Raw genomic sequence first — 19608 nt, forward strand, 5'->3', positions numbered from 1 at the left:
CAGTGTGGGAGAGAGAGAGAGAGAGAGAAACACCGACAGACAGTGTGGGAGAGAGAGAGAGAGAGAGAGAAACACCGACAGACAGTGTGGGAGAGAGAGAGAGAAACACACCGACAGACAGTGTGGGAGAGAGAGAGAGAGAGAGAAACACCGACAGACAGTGTGGAGAGAGAGAGAGAAACACACCGACAGACAGTGTGGGAGAGAGAGAGAGAGAAACACACCGACAGACAGTGTGGGAGAGAGAGAGAGAGAGAGAAACACCGACAGACAGTGTGGGAGAGAGAGAGAGAGAGAGAAACACCGACAGACAGTGTGGGAGAGAGAGAGAGAAACACCGACAGACAGTGTGGGGAGAGAGAGAGAGAGAGAGAGAAACACCGACAGACAGTGTGGGGAGAGAGAGAGAGAGAGAAACACCGACAGACAGTGTGGGAGAGAGAGAGAGAGAGAAACACCGACAGACAGTGTGGGAGAGAGAGAGAGAGAGAAACACCGACAGACAGTGTGGGAGAGAGAGAGAGAAACACCGACAGACAGTGTGGGAGAGAGAGAGAGAAACACCGACAGACAGTGTGGGAGAGAGAGAGAGAGAGAAACACCGACAGACAGTGTGGGAGAGAGAGAGAGAGAGAGAAACACTGACAGACAGTGTGGGAGAGAGAGAGAGAGAGAGAGAAACACTGACAGACAGTGTGAGAGAGAGAGAGAAACACCGACAGACAGTGTGGGAGAGAGAGAGAGAAACACCGACAGACAGTGTGGGAGAGAGAGAGAGAGAGAAACACCGACAGACAGTGTGGGAGAGAGAGAGAGAGAGAAACACCGACAGACAGTGTGGGAGAGAGAGAGAGAAACACCGACAGACAGTGTGGGAGAGAGAGAGAGAAACACCGACAGACAGTGTGGGAGAGAGAGAGAGAAACACTGACAGAGTGTGGGAGAGAGAGAGAGAAACACTGACAGTGTGTGGGAGAGAGAGAGAGAAACACTGACAGTGTGTGGGAGAGAGAGAGAGAAACGCTGACAGAGTGTGGGAGAGAGAGAGAGAAACGCTGACAGAGTGTGGGAGAGAGAGAGAGAAACGCTAACAGAGTGTGAGAGAGAGAGAGAGAAACGCTGACAGACAGTGTGGGAGAGAGAGAGAAACGCTGACAGACAGTGTGGGAGAGAGAGAGAAACGCTGACAGACAGTGTGGGAGAGAGAGAGAGAAACGCTGACAGAGTGTGGGAGAGAGAGAGAGAGAAACGCTGACAGAGTGTGGGAGAGAGAGAGAGAAACACTGACAGAGTGTGAGAGAGAGAGAGAGAAACACTGACAGAGTGTGAGAGAGAGAGAGAGAAACACTGACAGTGTGTGGGAGAGAGAGAGAAACGCTGACAGAGTGTGGGAGAGAGAGAGAGAAACACTGACAGAGTGTGAGAGAGAGAGAGAGAAACGCTGACAGTGTGGGAGAGAGAGAGAGAGAAAAACACTGACAGAGTGTGGGAGAGAGAGAGAGAAACGCTGACAGAGTGTGGGAGAGAGAGAGAGAAACACTGACAGTGTGGGAGAGAGAGAGAGAGAAACACTGACAGACAGTGTGGGAGAGAGAGAGAGAGAAACACTGACAGAGTGTGGGAGAGAGAGAGAGAGAGAGAAACACTGACAGAGTGTGGGAGAGAGAGAGAGAGAAACACTGACAGAGTGTGGGAGAGAGAGAGAGAAACACTGACAGTGTGGGAGAGAGAGAGAGAGAGAAACACTGACAGAGTGTGGGAGAGAGAGAGAGAGAGAGAAACACTGACAGAGTGTGGGAGAGAGAGAGAGAAACACTGACAGACGGTGTGGGAGAGAGAGAGAGAGAGAGAGAAACACTGACAGTGTGGGAGAGAGAGAGAGAAACACTGACAGAGTGTGGGAGAGAGAGAGAGAAACACTGACAGTGTGGGAGAGAGAGAGAGAAACACTGACAGTGTGGGAGAGAGAGAGAGAGAAACACTGACAGTGTGGGAGAGAGAGAGAGAGAGAAACACTGAGACAGTGTGGGAGAGAGAGAGAGAGAGAAACACTGACAGACAGTGTGGGAGAGAGAGAGAGAGAGAAACACTAAGACAGTGTGGGAGAGAGAGAGAGAGAGAAACACTGACAGAGTGTGGAGAGAGAGAGAGAGAGAAACACTGACAGACAGTGTGGGAGAGAGAGAGAGAGAGAAACACTGACAGAGTGTGTGAGAGAGAGAGAGAGAGAAACACTGACAGAGTGTGTGGGAGAGAGAGAGAGAGAGAAACACTGACAGAGTGTGTGGGAGAGAGAGAGAGAAACACTGACAGACAGTGTGGGAGAGAGAGAGAGAGAGAAACACTGACAGAGTGTGAGGGAGAGAGAGAGAGAAACACTGACAGAGTGTGGGAGAGAGAGAGAAACACTGACAGAGTGAGGGAGAGAGAGAGAAACACTGACAGAGTGAGGGAGAGAGAGAGAGAAACACTGACAGAGTGTGGGAGAGAGAGAGAAACACTGACAGAGTGAGGGAGAGAGAGAGAGAAACACTGACAGTGTGGGAGAGAGAGAGAGAGAGAAACACTGACAGAGTGTGGGAGAGAGAGAGAGAAACAATGACAGAGTGTGGGAGAGAGAGAGAGAGAGAGAGAGAGAAACACTGACAGACAGTGTGGGAGAGAGAGAGAGAAACACTGACAGACAGTGTGGGAAAGAAACAGATGAGGGACAGTGTTGGGTGGGGCAGTGGGGGGGTAATATTTCCTGTTGGACATAACAAAGTACATCTAATAAAAGGACACAGCCACACACTTTGCTTCTAAAAAACATTTAAAGCACAGAAGCACATATAGCACTCAACTAAAATACACATCAACCCAAACACATAACAGCTAGCGTGACGGGTTATATCACAGTTGCCGTAGTTACCTGAGCTGGCGACCTCAAAGCCTGCTGGGATAGCAAGGGTTGTAGTGGGAACTCCTCCATTAGCCAGTCCTGCAGCAGCAACATCCCCCTCCACCACCTGACCCAGAGAGATTACATCAACAACACACAATATCCCTGATTCAACTGTTTTTACTGCACGGCTTGGTACAGATGTAGGATCTTAATTTGACCTATATGGTCACAGCAATATAATTCTGTAGCAACATGATTTGAATGTTTAGTCCATAACGTTGCGTGATCTGTGGTTAGCCTATTAGCTGGCCAAAAGTAGGCTACATGAAAAGTGCAATACTGTTAAAGGGGAAATTTGCAGTTGAAACAATAAAGTTTGTTTCGGTAAAAAGCTGATGGATGGGGCTGGAGAAATGTAACCACTAAAATGCATACACAGAGCTATGGATGCAAGGCTTGACCATCCATTACATCATAATGATAGTTTTAATCATAGTTTAAGTCTATATAGTGTTTGTTTACAAATATTGGAGTAAAACAAGGTTATGTTTGTGGTTCTGATGGGGTATTACAGTTGAACTAAGCTCACGAGGCATTTATAAGTTATATTCTTCAAGAATCAATGCGTACATATCATTCATTTATAAGTAAAAAAATGTATGTAACAACTGCTGATTGCCGCTTTAATATAACCATGTGTTAGTGTGGGTTTTCAGTGAATTTATGTAAATCACGGTGCAGGAAAATTCTCAGCAACAAGAGTGATCAAAATGAGACAGGAATTTCCGACACCAGTAGCTTGTGAAGTCAAACTTAACCTGGACTCTCTCCCTAAAACAGATCCACCCAAAATAATCCAATAATTTCATCCCTTATTACTGCAAATCATCCGTTTTTTTAATCGCTCTGTATTTCTCACCAGTCTGGGGCTAGCAGAGATCAGGCTTCCTTTCTTCAGCAGCTCTGAGAGGAGAGGGGAGGGAGGCGGCGTGGACTTCTGACTAAGGAGCCTCTTCTGTGGGGAGTCTTCTACCAGAGACCCAAGACTTCCCTCCTTAGGCAGCGCCATTGGAGCATCCGATGATGGTAGAAACACAGCCACCCCCTGGGCCTACGTGGACAGATTGGGGGAGAAAAAAATAAATAAATCCTCCTCTATTTAATAGACCACAGCGCTTCCACTGTATTCCTTCCAATACCGCTAGAATTTTTCATAGACCGTCTTTGACCCACTTCGTGCACGCTGATGGAAGTGCAAGGTAGTGCTTGAATACAGAATACGCAAGTCATTTGTCATTTGCTACCAATACACACATCAACAACTGTTGAAGACAAAAAGCTCAAAAAAATAACAAAGCAGGCGTATGATGACCAGTACTTGGGTCCTTCCCTTACCACAGTGGTGCCAGAGGTCTCCTCTGCCTGGGGCATGGCTGTGTCTGTTGGGGGTGTGGGGGTATCTGTCTGTGCCTCCATGCTCGTGGGACTGGCACCCAGAGGGGAGCGTACAGTGACACTGGGCACCCGCTTGGGCGTGTTCTTAACCGCTTGGCGAGCTGAGATCAGAGAGAGTACGGGTTATTATCACTAGTAGTTCCTGAGCTTAATCATTGGTCCAATCAGTGGCGCCCAAACATTTGGATTATTATTATTACTATTAGGCCAAAGCTTACCCTGATAGGCTGTATCTATGGTCTTCCTCTTAAGATCTGCCTCATCCTCATCCTGCTTCTTTTTCCTTCCAAACAAAACCATTTTAAAACACAATCTTCACTGCTAAATCTGGTACAGAAAGTACACTCTGAATCACAACGTAGTGTATACAACAAATAAACACAAAGACACTGGTGGACAGACAGGCATGCAGACACAAACCGAGAGACAGACAGGTGGACAGACAGACCGGTTTCTTACTGTGATACGTCTGTCCACAGCTCCTCCAGCCGGGAGTCCAGATGTCCGGTCTGGATCAGATCCACCTCCTTCTTCAGCTTCCTGTCAGAGCAGGAAGTAGAGGTCACATTGTCATCTACAATGGCTTTGAACAGAAACATTGGCTATGCATTGAGAGTGATGGGTTTTATGTGTGAGTGGGAGTGTGCATGAGTGTGTGTGTGTGTAACGTGAGAGAGATAACAAGAGAGAGAGAGAGAGAGACCGAAAGACAGAGTGAGAGGTTGAATGGGTGTGTGAACAAGAGTGCCCGTGTGTATTGACCTGTATTTGTCCTGTGTGTCTCTCAGTAGTTTCTTCAGCTCCTCTATCCTCTCGGCAGTAAGTCTTCGAACGATCACATCCTCGATGGTCTCCACCACCTCACCCTTTTCCCCACGCTTACGCCTGAAACAGCAATGTACATTAGACACATGATTACACTCTGTGGGAACTGCTCTGATGACAGCTGGAGTGCTGCCTACGCAACAGAATACTCCAATAAAGCGCATGTGTGTGTTTGTGTACTCACTTTGGAGCCTCTGTGGTCTCCAGCAGCTCAGAATACTGAGACGCACAGTGCTGTGGGGGTCAGAGACACAGACAGCAAGTTAGATACATTATATATACACAGAAATGTATGTGGACACCACTTCAAATTAGTGGATTCGGCCATTTCAGCCACACCAGTTGCTGACAGGTGTATAAAATTGAGCACACAGCCATGCAACCTCCATAGACAAACATTGGCAGTAGAATGGCCTTCCTGAAGAGCTCAGTGACTTTCAAAGTGGCACCGTCATTGGATGCCACCTTTCCAACAAGTCAGTTTGTCAAATTTCTGCCCTGCTAGAGCTGCCCCAAACAACTGTAAGTGCTGTTATTGTGAATTGGAAACATCTAGGAGCAACAACAGCTGAGCAAAGTGGTAGGCCATACAAGCTCACAGAACGGGACTGCCGAGTGCTGAAGCGCGTAAAAATGGCCTGTCCTCGGTTGCAACACTCACTACTGAGTTCCAAACTGCCTCTGGAAACAACGTCAGCACAAGAACTGTTTGTCGGGAGCTTCATGAAATGGGTTTCCATGGCCAAGCAGCCGCACACAAGCCTAAGATCACCATGTGCAATGCCAAGCGTCGGCTGGAAGTGGTGTAAAGCTCGGCACCATTAGACTTTGGAGCAGTGGAAAAGCGTTCTCTGGAGTGATTAGTCACGCTTCACCATCTGGCAGTCCGACGGACGAATCTGGGTTTGGTGGATACCAGGAGAATGCTACCTGCCGAATGCATAGTGCCAACTGTAAAGTTTGGTGGAGGAGGAATAATGGTCTGGGGCTGTTTTTCATGGTTCGGGCTAGGCCCCTTAGTTTCAGTGAAGGGAAATCTTAACGCTACAGCATAAAATGACATTCTAGACGATTCTGTTTTAGCATGACAATTCCCTTGTGCACAAAGCGAGGTCCATACAGAAATGGTTTGTCGAGATCGGTGTGGAAGAACTTGACTGGCCTGCACAGAGCCCTGACCTCAATCTCATCAAACACCTTTAGGATGAATTGGAATGCCGACTTCGAGACAGGCCTAATCGCCCAACCTCACTAATGCTCATGGCTGAATGGAAGAATGTCCCCACAGCAATGTTCTAACATCTAGTGGAAAGCCTTCCCAGAAGAGTGGAGGTTGTTATAGCAGCAAATGGGGGACCAACTCCATATTAATGCCCATGATTTTGGAATGAGATGTTCGACTAGCAGGTGTCCACATACTTTTGGTCATGTACTCATATATAGTAGCTGACCTTTTAACCTTGTTCATCATGACAGAGATTAATTGTTGTGTCACAGCGTGTCTGTCTCATACCTTCTGAGAAAACCAGTCTGGAGGGCGGCCTTGCTCTGAGAAAGGCTTGATGGCTCTGCTGACAGACACCCTGAAAGGCAGGAGGACAATCAAGTAGTGTACACAAATGACCATGTATAAAAGTTTACTATGCACACTAGAGAAAGAAAAACATTTAGATGCAGACAGTGACATATGGGAAAAAGTTGGTAGTGTGTGTTTGTTTACCAGTTTTGGTCTCCGCTCCTCATAACAGAGGAGGCTAGGCATAGTTTCTCCCTCAATGACCACGGTTCCGTCGGGCCAACGGACAGCATCTTGTGTTCTACATAAAGACAGAGATAAGGAAATTATGAAGATTGGAAGAGGTAAGTTAGCAATAGCCCATACATAGATGCTAACTACCTTTAGCTCCTATAGACGATAGTATCTTCTGGCCGGGGGAGTTTTGTTAAAACCTATATATTTTTTACCTTTATTTAACTAGGCAAGTCAGTTAAGAATAAATTATTATTTACAATGACGACCTACCCCGGGCCAATTTTGCACCACCCAATCACGGCCAGATGTGATGCAGACTGGATTCAAACCAGGTACTTGCACTGAGATGCAGTCTCTTAGACCACTATGCCACTCGGGTAGGATAAATCACCCCCAAACCACTAATTCCTATGATTAACAGTGTTAAATAACACTAATATGTGATAACTATTTTTGTGAACAAATGTTTCATCTTGTCATTATAACAAGGTTGGATGAAACGTGAAAATCTTTTTGGGAAATCTGTTGCAGCTCAAGTCTACTACAAAACCCACAATACAATGCTCTCTCTGGGCTGGCTGGCTAGTTAAGTAGCTAGAAAACATAGCTACACACAACAATACCAGCACGTGAAGTAGCTAGCTAGCAATCGGCTAAACAAACTGAGCTATAAATGTAAGTCTCTCTCACAAGAGTTCAACTTGCAGTTCGTATCTGCCCAGAGCACGTTTCTTTCACACAGAGATACTTTTGCGGCCGTTAATACTATTTGAATCGTATTAACGGCCATTGTGTACGTTGACCGTGTATCGTCAATTGGCCACGCGGTGCATTCTGGGACAAGGAGAGCTCTCCTTCAAGTAGTGAATGGGAATCAATCGGGCGCCTTCTCAAAAACAGAACCTTAGCATGAATTTCGCAAACAAGAAGTACAACATTGCAAATCTTTTCCAAGATGTGTGATAATTAACGTAGTAATCTCTGTAGTATCGTATAGCTTTGGAATCGTAACATGACGTACTTTTGAGGAAAATAGGCAGGTACCCCGACTTTGACAAGGGATTGCGTGACGATTAGTTTAGCAACCGCGTGCAGGATTAGGACAACGTGAATGCAATGGGTCGACAGTCAATTGGGTGGGGCGTTTCTCCATTTATTGCCCATTGGGATACCTCCCCCATCCTTTCTGTAATATCTGTTTCCCACAGACACACATGGTGCAGTGCAACATGGTACTTGGAAGGAGAAACAGAAATTAATAATTTGGTACACTGTTTATATATTTCACTGAGCATATCTACTTTGTCATGACGATATCAACAGATGGATGTTTTCTAGAGAAGTATGCCCATACTATCTACTGGCTGATTTGGCGACATGAGCGTATTATCCCCTAGGTAGCCTAGTGGTTAGAGCGTTGGACTAATAACCGAAAGGTTGCAAGATCGAATCCCCGAGCTGACAAGGTAAAAATCTGTCGTTCTGCCCCTGAACAAGGTAGTTAACCCACTGTTCCTAGGCCGTGATTGAAAATAATAATTTGTTCTTAATTGACTTGCCTAGTTAAATAAAGGTAAAATATAATCTTCGTCTCCAGCAAATACAACAGCTGTACCTTTGTGAAATGCTTACTTACAAGACTGCTTACTTACAAGCCCTTAACCAGCAATGCTTTAAGAATGAAGGGAAAAAAAGTGTTATTTAAAAAAGTAACAAATAATTAAACAGCAGAAGTAAAATAACACTAGCGAGGCTATATACAGGGGGTACCAGTAGAGTCAATGTGCAGGGCACCGGTTAGTCAAGGTAATTGAGGTAATATGTACATGTAGGTAGAGTTAAAGTGACTATGCATGGATTATAAACAGAGTAGCAGCAGCGTAAAAGAGGGGTCTGGGTAGCCCTTTGATTAGCTGTTCAGGAGTCTTATGGCTTGGAGGTAGAAGCTGTTAAGAAGCCTTTTGGACCTCGACTTGGTGCTCCGGTACCGCTTGCCATGCGGTAGCAGAGAGAACAGTTTATGACTAGGGGGGCTGGAGTCAATTTTTTAGGGCCTTCTTCTGACACCGCCTGGTATAGGAGGTCCTGGATGGCAGGAAGCTTGGCCCCAGTGATTTACTGGGCCGTACGCACTACCATCTGTAGTGCCTTGCGGTCGGAGGCCGAGCAGTTGCCACACCAGTAAGTGATGCAACCAGTCTGGATGCTCTCGATGGTGCAGTTGTAGAACCTTTTGAGGACCTGAGGACCAATTCCAAATCTTTTCAGTCTCCTGAGGGGGTATTGGTTTGTCGTGTCCTCTTCACGAATGTCTTAGTGTGTTTGGACCATGATAGTTCGTTGGTGATGTGGACACCCTAGAACTTGAAGCTCTCAACCTGTTCCACTACAGCCTGTCGATGAGAATGGGGGCATGCTCTGTCCTCCTTTTCCTGTAGTCCACAATCATCTCCTTTGCCTTGATCACGTTGCGGGAGAGGTTGTTGTCCTGGCACCACACGGCCAGGTCTCTGACCTCCCTATGAGCCATCTCATCGTGGTCAGGCCAACCACTGTAGTCATCGGCAAACTTGATGATGGTGTTGGAGTCGTGCCTGACCATGCAGTCATGAGCGAACAGGGAGTACAGGAGGGGACTGAGCATTGACCCGAGGGGCCCCCATGCTGAGGATCAGCGTGGTGGATGTGTTGTTCCCTATCCTTACCACCTGGGGGCGGCCCGTCAGGAAGTCCAGGATCCAGTTGCAGAGGGAGGTATTTAGTCCCAGGGTCCTTAGCGTAGTGATGAGCTTTGAGGGCACTATGGTGTTGAACGCTTAGCTGTAGTCAATGAATAGCATTCTCACATAGGTGTTCCTTTTGTCCAGTTGGGAAAGGGCAGTGTTGAGGGCAATAGAGATTGCATCATCTGTGGATCTGTTGGGGCAGTATGCAAATTGGAGTGGGTCTGGGGTTTCTGGGATAATGGTGTTGATGTGAGCCATGACCAGCCTTTCAAAGCACTTCATGGCTACAGACGTGAGTGCTACGGGTCGGTAGTGATTAAGGCAGGTTACCTTGGTGTTCTTGGGCACATGAACGATGGTGGTCTGTTTGAAACATGTTGGTATTACAGACTCAGTCAGGGACAGGTTGAAAATGTCAGTGAAGACACTTGCCAGTTGGTCAGCGCATGCTCGGAGTACACGTCCTGGTAATCCGTCTGGCCCCGCAGCCTTGTGAATGTTGACCTGTTTAAAGGTCTTACTCACATCGGCTACGGAGAGCGTGATCACACAGTCGTCCGGAACAGCTGGTGTTCTCATGCATGTTTCAGTGTTACTTGCCTAGAAGCGAGCATAGAAATAATTTAGCTCGTCTGGTAGGTTCGTGTCACTGGGCAGCTCGTGGCTGTGCTTCCCTCTGTAGTCTGTAAAAGTTTGCCAGCCCTGCCACGTCCAACGAGCGTCAGAGCCAGTGTAGTACGATTCAATCTTAGTCCTGTATTGACGCTTTGCCTGTTTGATGGTTAAATTGAGATTTTGGGTCACCGGTTTACAAATAATATCCCATAATGTCAAAGTGGAATTATCTTTTAAGAAATGTTTACAAATTAATAAATGAAAAGCTGAAATGTCTTCGGTCAACAAGTATTCGACCCCTTTGTTATGGCAAGCCTAAAGTTCAGGAGTAATAATTTGCTTAACAAGTCACATAAGTTGCCTGGACTTACTCTGTGTGCAATAATAATGTTATAACATGATTTCTGAATGACTACCTCATCCTTATTTACACTTTGGTTGGTGTATCAATACAAAGATGCAGGTGTCCTTCCTAAATTAGTTGCAGGAGAGGAAGGAAACCACTCAGGGATTTCACCATGAGGCCAATGGTGACTTTAGAGTTTAATGGCTGTGATAGGATAAAACTGAGGATGGACCAGCAACATTGTAGTTAATCCACAATACTAACCTAAATGACAGAGTGAAAAGGAGGAAGCCTTTACAGAATAAAAATATTCCAAAACATGCATCTTGTTTGCAAAAAGGTACTAAAATAAAACTGCAACAATTTGGCAAAGAAATTAATTTTATGTCCTGAATACAAAACATTGTTTGGGGAAAACCCAACACAACACGCCACTGAGTACCACTCTTCATATTTTCAAGCATGGTGTCTGCATTATGTTATGGGTATGCTTGTCATCAGCAAAGACTAGGGAGCACTTAAAATGTTTTTTTTTTTTTTAAATTTTTTTATAAAAATTGAATAGAGCTAAGCACAGGCAAAATCCTAGAGGAAAACATTTATTCAGTCTGCTTTCCAATAGACACACTTAGAGACTTACCCAGAAAGCTTCACAGCTGTAATCGCTGCCAAAAGGTGATTGTAACATGTATTGACTCAGGGGGGTTGAATATTTATGTAATCAAGATATAAACTCAGCAAAAAAAGAAACGTCCTCTCACTGTCAACTGCGTTTATTTTCTGCAAACTTAACATGTGTAAATATTTGTATGAACATAACAAGATTCAACAACTGAGACATAAACTGAACAAGTTCCACAAACATGTGACTAACAGAAATGGAATAATGTGTCCCTGAACAAAGGGGAGGGGGGGGGGGGGGGTCAAAATCAAAAGTAACAGTCAGTACTGCAGTGCATCTCCTCCTCATGGACTGCACCAGATTTTCCAGTTCTTGCTGTGAGATGTTACCCCACTCTTCCACCAAGGCACCTGCAAGTTCCCGGACATTTCTGGGGGGGGGAATAGCCCTAGCCCTCACCCTCCGATCCAACAGGTCCCAACAGGTCCCAGACGTGCTCAATGGGATTGAGATCCGGGCTCTTCACTGGCCATGGCAGAACACTGACATTCCTGTCTTGCAGGAAATCACACACAGAACGAGCAGTATGGCTGGTGGCATTGTCATGCTGGAGGGTCATGTCAGGATGAGCCAGCAGGAAGGGTACCACATAAGGGAGGAGGATGTCTTCCCTGTAACGCACAGCGTTGAGATTGCCTGCAAAGACAACAAGCTCAGTCCGATGATGCTGTGACACACCGCCCCAGACCATGACGGACCCTCCACCTCCAAATCGATCCTGCTCCAGAGTACAGGCCTTGGTGTAACGCTCATTCCTTCGACGATAAACGCGACTCCGACCATCACCCCTAGTGAGACAAAACCACAACTCGTCAGTGAAGAGCACTTTTAGCCAGTCCTGTCTGGTCCAGCGATGATGGGTTTGTGCCCATAGGCGACGTTGTTGCCGCTGATGTCTGGTAAGGAACTGCCTTGCAACAGGCCTACAAGCCCTCAGTCCAGCCTCTCTCAGCCTATTGCGGACAGTCTGAGCACTGATGGAGGAATTGTGCATTCCTGGTATAACTCGGGCAGTTGTTGCCATCCTGTACCTGTTCCGCAGGTGTGATGTTCAGATGTACCGATCCTGTGCAGGTGTTGTTTTTTCATAACTGTGACCATAATTGCCTACTGCCTGTAAGTTGTCAGTGTCTTAACGACCGTTCCACAGGTGCATGTTCATTAATTGTTTATGGTTCATTGAACAAGCATGGGAAACAGTGTTTAAACCCTTTACAATGAAGATCTGTGAAGTTCTTTGGATTGTTATGAATTATCTTTGAAAGACAGGGTCCTGAAAAAGAGACATTTCTTTTTTTTGCTGAGTTTATTAGTGCTTTATTTTTCATAAATATTTAACAAAATTTTCGCATTTTTCTTCCACTTTGACAGAGTATTTTGTGTAGATCATTGACAAAAAAATTGCAATTGAAATCCATTTAAATCCCACGTTGTAACAAATTAAAATGGGGGGGGGGAAATCTATGGGTGTGAATACTTTCTGAAGGCACTGTAAGCTTCCACCAAATTGACAGGAGTTTCATGATTTTTTTTCTTCGGGGGGGTGGGTTATCCCTTTAAAACCTGTTGGGGCTAGGGGGCAGTATTTGCACGGCCGGATAAAAAACGTACCCGATTTAAACTGGTTACTACTCTTGCCCAGAAACGAGAAAATGCATATAATTAGTAGATTTGGATAGAAAACACTCTAAAGTTTCTAAAACTGTTTGAATGGTGTCTGTGAGTATAACAGAACTCATATGGCAGGCCAAAACCTGAGAAGATTCCATACAGGAAGTGCCCTGTCTGACAATTTGTTGTCCTTCTGTTGTATCTCAATCAAAAATACAGCATCTGTGCTGTAACATGACACTTTCTAAGGCTCCCATTGGCTCTCTAAAGCCGCCAGAAAGTGGAATGGGGTGTCTGCTGTCTCTGGGCGAAAAACAGCAGGAGAGTTTGTGAGTGGTCAGCCTGGGGACAGTGAGACTGAGATGCGCGTTCACGAGAATTCTCAATTTTTTTCTTTCAGCCCTTTAATGAATACAACGTTGCCCGGTTGGAATATTATTGCTATTTTACGAGAAAAATAGCATAAAAATTGATTTTAAACAGCGTTTGACATGCTTCTAAGTACGGTAATGGAATATTTTGAATTTTTTTGTCACGAAATGCGCTCGCGCGTCACCCTTCAGATAGTGACCTGAACGCACGAACAAAACGGAGCTATTTGAATATAACTATGGATTATTTGGAACCAAAACAACATTTGTTGTTTAAGTAGAAGTCCTGGGAGTGCATTCTGACAAAGAACAGCAAAGGTAATCCATTTTTTCTAATAGTAATTCTGAGTTTAGTGAGTCCCAAACTTGGTGGGTGTCAAAATAGCTAGCCGTGATGGCCGAGCTATATACTCAGAATATTGCAAAATGTGCTTTCGCCGAAAAGCTATTTTAAAATCTGACACCGCGATTGCATAAAGGAGTTCTGTATCTATAATTCTTAAAATAATTGTTATGTATTTTGTGAACGTTTATCATGAGTAATTTAGTAAATTCACCGGAAGTTTTCGGTGGGTATGCTAGTCCTGAACATCACATGCTAATGTAAAAAGCTGGTTTTTGATATAAATATGAACTTGATTGAACAAAACATGCATGTATTGTATAACATAATGTCCTAGGAGTGTCATCTGATGAAGATCATTAAAGGTTAGTGCTGCATTTAGCTGTGGTTTTGGTTTTTGTGACATATATGCTTACTTTGAAAATGGCTGTGTGATTATTTTTGGCAGGGTACTCTCCTGACATAATCTAATGTTTTGCTTTCACTGTAAAGCCTATTTGAAATCGGACAATGTGGTTAGATTAACGAGAGTCTTGTCTTTAAAATGGTGTAAAATAGCCATATGTTTGAGAAATTGAAGTTATAGCATTTTTGAGGTATTTGTATTTCGCGCCACGCGATTCCACAGGCTGTTGACTAGGGTGGGACGCTAGCCCAGGGAAGTTAAGAGCCCAGATGCTTGCTCTAAACCTTAACACAGGAGCGGCAGCTAGCCTAGTGGTTAGAGCGTTGGACTAGTTACCGAAAGGTTGCAAGATCGAATCCCCGAGCTGACAAGGTAAAAATCTGTCGTTCTGCCCCTGAACAAGGCAGTTAACCCACTGTTCCTAGGCCGTCATTGAAAATAAGAATTTTTTCTTAACTGACTTGCCTAGTTAAATAAAGGTAAAATAAACATGCATCGCTTGCGGTACGGTTTTGGAAACACGTCTTTCATATCAGCAATTTTTTTCTTCTAAAACCTTTATAGTTTTTAGTTTCACACACTGCCATATGTCCATGTTACAGCGCTAGTTTACAGAAAACAGACGGAAGACAGTGCTAATTACCTATCTGCGTCTACAAACACCTGTGTGTAAACGGAAGACGGACGCCACAAACCTGTTGTCACTGACAAATACTGTCGCCTGCAACTGTGCTAAAACAGTAAGTGTGTATTTGTGAAATTATTTCGATGTGATATGAAAGAAGAGGGATTCATGCTTCTAGAACTGTACCGCAATTGAGAATCGATTCATGTTAATGTTCAGACCGAGTGTCCTGGCTCTTAGCAAAACTTCCCCTTACAGAAGACTCCTTCCTCTAATGACTCATTACTGAGAGTCATGATCAAAAGCTACGCCTAACCCTAAGTCCAGGTTGGACACTTAGATGGAATATTTGGCTGCCAGAGCCAAATCGCCTCTAAATAGAACATGTAAGGTCTTGGACTACAAGGAGTAACATTATGCTCCTTTAGTCTATTATTAGGCTAACTTAGATTTGACCAGGGATGCAAACTGCTGAGGGCCTAAAAATATGAGTTTTTTTCTCTCACTGAAACATGCAAAGAGGGAAATGCAGGTTAACTAATTAAACAACAAAGAATATGATCTACATGATCAGTCTCTGTGTGTAAAATAAAAAGTGGTTAATGTGAACCTAACTCAGAGCTAAAAAATGTGAAGAAAGCAATCCAATATTATTTGTTGCCTAGAATGCAAATGACACTCAAGTCTTGAGAAAAAAACAATACACTAATATTGCAGTTAGCCATGACAGCCTTCATAATAGAACGCTTGTGACCACACACATAAATATTGCTCTTGGGAAAGAACATCTTGAAGTAGAAATTGAATGAAACAAACAGACATTCTATATTTGCTCTATTATAGTGGCCACTATAGACACACATCAAGTGCACAAGGCTACACGTGTGCAAACATAACGTTCACTGAGTAAAACAAAGTATAATCCCCCTCACTCTCTCACACACGTGTTACTGTCAAGTTCAACACAACAAAAACAATATATCTTTGGGCTACACTGCACATTACTACATTGCGCCAGCAAAAAGTGAGAAAGAGGGAAAGTGTGTGGTGTTCCTTTCACCTCTATAGTGGCATCCAGTTTAAGCCAGGCCCAGCTCCAACTACACTAGATCCCTGAATCCACTTGTTTAACAAGCAACGCCTAATTTTCACCGAATTCTCTCATTCTGAAAATGTATGACATACTGTAGAGGGAAAACATTAGTTAACAGATAGTGGTTCGTTCGTTTGCTAGTTAACGTTTCACAAAGATTGCCAGGGTCCAGTAAGCAACTAATGCCTTAGAATTTGAGGAACGGCAAGGAGTCGTATATACCAGTTAATTCGATAGCGAATTGGTTAGGTTACTAATGTTAGCTCATCTGATGTTGTAAAGTTAGTTAGCTAACGTTAGCTGTCCGACTATTGGAAAGCACATTTTCACAACATAAACTAAATTATTTGATCAGATAAATTGGATAATGTTGCTCAACATTTTTATGGCTAGCTAATGGAGAATTCGATCCAGCTAGCAAGATGCAACGCTAATACTTGTTCCACCACACTTTCTCCCTCACCTCCTTTCCAGAGCGCGCGCGGATAGTTGGTTGTCTGTTCTTTCTTCAGTCGCGTGCTGCGCTGCATTCTGTTGTTATGTGAACGATTGGCTGAGCCTTGGATACAGCCAATATTGCTCCAAACGCGCATCACTCGTTCACTTACAGCCAGTAGTGATCCCCCCCCCCCAAAAAACTTTTCTCATCGGATCTACACGAATTACGTAAATCACCTATTTTGGATTCAAAACGGCGAATTTCGCCGAAATGTGACTAGTTTGCATCCCTGGATTTGACAGGTCGCTGCGCAAGGGGAACCAACCTTAGCCTAGATTTGAGCTCTGACCTAACTAGTTAGTTAAACAGCAAGCTACAATCTTGTTAATGCAAAGAAAGGTTAAATCTAGCTAGCTAGAAAAGCATAACATCACCACTTAGCTAACTAGGTAATCTAACCCAATACCTGTTTTTGTTGTTTACCATATTCGGCTAGGAAGGTGCGTGCTGAGTAGCTAGGAACACATTGTTAGCTAGCTTGCCCGGCGCTAACAAAACCCAGGAAGGCTAACTAGACGAATATAATGTATAAAGCCAGCTAGCTACGAACATATTGTACATTACATTTGAAATGTATGTGTACGTTGTAGCTACATTTGCAAGCTAGCAAACAATAACAAATAATACTCACTCCCGACTCCACTCGACATTTTTTTCTTTGTCGACAGGGCCTCGCTACTAAACTTCCGCCGGAATCATTTCAATGTAGCACAGGCGCGGACAATGACATACCAAGAAATCAAATACCCTCTCATTTAATACAGGGGGATTAGCTCAAATGGTAGAGCGCTCGCTTAGCATGCGAGAGGTAGCGGGATCGATGCCCGCATCCTCCATTCTTTGAATTGCATGTGATAAAATTAGCTTTCTGAGGTAGTATGATCAAGTTCTTTTGCTTCTGTTTTATGTTAGAAAAATACAACAGCAACATAATTTCTAACTTTTGCAGTGGTGAAAAAAGTACTCAATTGTCAAACTTGAGTAAAAGTAAAGATACCCTAATAGAAAATAACTCAAGTAAAATACTACTTGAGTAAAAGTCTAAAAATATTTGGTTTGAAATATACTTAAGTATTAAAAGTACATAGAATTGCTCAAATATACTTAAGTATCAAAAGTGAAAGTTAAAGTATACACTACTTTACACCACTGAACTTTTGTGACCTTTTTCACCCATCATGTCCAAATCATCCTAAAGTACAGTATGTAAAATGAATTGTGTTAACAGTTTTACATTTAGAATGAAAGTGTTTTTAGGTATGATGTAATTTATTGATTAAGACGACATGGAAGCATGTCAAATGTATGATAAAAAAAATACATTCGTTGTGTCGGGTTATGAGTAAAGTAGGACATTTATCATAGGAGTAATGGGAGTATCCTACGGATGTGTACTACCATGCACCACCGTGTGTATCTATAATGTGAGTGCTGAATGGATGTTTGGTTTATCCGGACAGCCGTCATTGTAAATAAGAATTTGTTCTTAACTGACTTGCCAGGTTAAATATTTTTTTTTAAATGAACTCAATGGGCACTGCGACTTCTTTAATTTGCATCTGGTTGACATTGCATCTGCTTTTCTGTACAAGTCACCACTTGTCCATCAGATCTTCTCAAAGAGATCTAGTTATATGAGATCTTGTTACATTAAGAGTATTTTGGTGGTACATATAAACGCTTTACGAATGCTACATTGCTAATAGCCACAGACTATTCACAAGAGAGACCGACTCAATTGGATAGGTGATACAGGCCTGTCACGTCCTGACCAGTAAAGGGGTCTTTTATCATTGTAGTATGGTCAGGGCGTGGCAGGGGGTGTTTGTTTTGTGTGTTTTGGGGTTTTTGGTCTAGTTTTCATTTTCTATGTTCCGTTTTCCAGGTTTGGCCGAGTGTGGTTTCCAATTGGAGGCAGGTGTCTTTCGTTGTCTCTGATTGGAAGCCATACTTAGGCAGCCTGTTTTCCTTTGGTTTTTGTGGGTGGTTGTTTTTCGTATAGTCCTTGTGTCCTTACGGAACTGTTGTTTGGCATTGGTTTATTTTGTTTAAGTGTTCACTCGTAATAAAAAAGAAGATGAGCACGATACCCACTGCGCCTTGGTCTGTCCTTTACAACGCCCCTGACAGAACCACCCACCTAAAGAAGACCAAGCAGCGGGGTAAGGAGCAGGAGAAGCGTGGAGACGAATGGACTTGGGAGGCGGAACGGTGATTCTGGGAGGAGAAGTTAAGGGAGCTACAGGAGCCTGAGAGGCAGCCCCCAATTTTTTGGGGTGGGGGGCACACGGGGAGTTGGGCAGAGTCAGGGTGGAGTCCTGAGCCAACTCTCCGTGCTTACCGTGGGGAGCGGTTGACGAGGAGAGCACCGAGCTATGCAGAAATGCGCACAGTGTCGCCCATACGCACACACAGTCCGGTGCGGTCAGTACGGGCTCCGCAGCGTTGCCGGGCGAGAGTTGGCCGGCAGCCAGGGAGAAGTGCGCCGGCGCAGTGCATCTGGCCACCAGTGCGTCTCCTTGGTCCAGCTTACCCTGCGCCTGCTCCCCAGTCCAGGGAGACCGGTCCCAGCTCCACGCAGGAGGCCTCCAGCGATGTTCCTCAGCCCGGAGCCTCCAGCGACGCTCCTCAGCCAGGAGCCTCCAGCGACGCTCCTCAGCCCGGAGCCTCCAGCGACGCTCCTCAGCCCGGAGCCTCCAGCGACGCTCCGCAGCCCGGAGCCTCCAGCGACGCTCCGCAGCCCGGAGCCTCCAGCGACGCTCCGCAGCCCGGGGCCTCCAGCGACGCTCCTCAGCCCGGGGCCTCCAGTGACGCCTCTCAGCCGGGGGCCTCCAGCGACACCTCTCAGCCGGGGGCCTCCAGCGACGCCTCTCAGCCCGGGGCCTCCAGCAATGCCGCGCAGCCCAGTCTTCTGAACGGGAGCTACGCCCAGAGCCAGAGCCACCTCCGTAGTGGGAGGATAGGGAAGGGTTTAGCACAGGGACCGTCGTTGACAGTGGCCACCCTCCGTTTTGGTTTGGGGTTTTGTGGGGTTTTTTGTTTTGAGGTGCAGTCGGGGTCTGCACCTTTGGGGGGGGGGGGGGTACTGTCACGTCCTGACCAGTAAAGGGGTCTTTTGTCATTGTAGTATGGTCAAGGCGTGGCAGAGGGTGTTTGTTTTGTGTGTTTTGGGGTTTTTGGTCTAGGGGTTTTTGGTCTATTTTGGTTCTAGTTTTCATTTTCTATGTTCCGTTTTCCAGGTTTGGCCGAGTGTGGTTTCCAATCAGAGGCAGGTGTCTTTCGTTGTCTCTGATTGGAAGCCATACTTAGGCAGCCTGTTTTCCTTTGGGTTTTGTGGGTGGTTGTTTTTCGTATAGTCCTTGTGTCCTTACAGA

General features: G+C 45.0%; 1 protein-coding gene and 1 non-coding gene across 9 annotated transcripts in view; one reads left to right on the forward strand and one right to left on the reverse strand.

Moving 5' to 3' along the window:
- Window positions 1-17001, reverse strand: part of LOC106604406 (bromodomain-containing protein 8) — a 65623-nt gene extending 48622 nt beyond the window's left edge. Inside the window, exons 1-10 of one of the 8 annotated variants that reach the window (XM_014198997.2) lie at window positions 16866-17001; window positions 6885-6981; window positions 6678-6747; window positions 5349-5398; window positions 5102-5224; window positions 4799-4879; window positions 4558-4622; window positions 4280-4440; window positions 3804-3995; window positions 2912-3008 (exon numbers count right to left, since the gene is read on the reverse strand). In XM_014198997.2, the coding sequence (XP_014054472.1) occupies window positions 2912-3008; window positions 3804-3995; window positions 4280-4440; window positions 4558-4622; window positions 4799-4879; window positions 5102-5224; window positions 5349-5398; window positions 6678-6747; window positions 6885-6981; window positions 16866-16884 (955 nt within the window). In that variant the 5' untranslated portion in view covers window positions 16885-17001. Of the gene's footprint in view, window positions 1-2911; window positions 3009-3803; window positions 3996-4279; window positions 4441-4557; window positions 4623-4798; window positions 4880-5101; window positions 5225-5348; window positions 5399-6677; window positions 6748-6884; window positions 6982-7061; window positions 7081-7187; window positions 7545-7607; window positions 7754-7938; window positions 8033-16198; window positions 16364-16640; window positions 16774-16865 lie in introns of those variants that run through there. The other 7 variants (XM_014199000.2, XM_014198995.2, XM_014198996.2 and 4 more) reach the window with 7 other exon arrangements.
- trnaa-agc (transfer RNA alanine (anticodon AGC)) lies at window positions 16998-17070 on the forward strand. The gene has a single exon. It is a non-coding gene; the product is annotated as a tRNA-Ala (tRNA).
- The last annotated feature ends 2538 nt before the right edge of the window (window positions 17071-19608 follow it).

Source organism: Salmo salar, chromosome ssa05 (assembly GCF_905237065.1).
Source record: "Salmo salar chromosome ssa05, Ssal_v3.1, whole genome shotgun sequence".
NCBI lineage: Eukaryota > Metazoa > Chordata > Actinopteri > Salmoniformes > Salmonidae > Salmo > Salmo salar.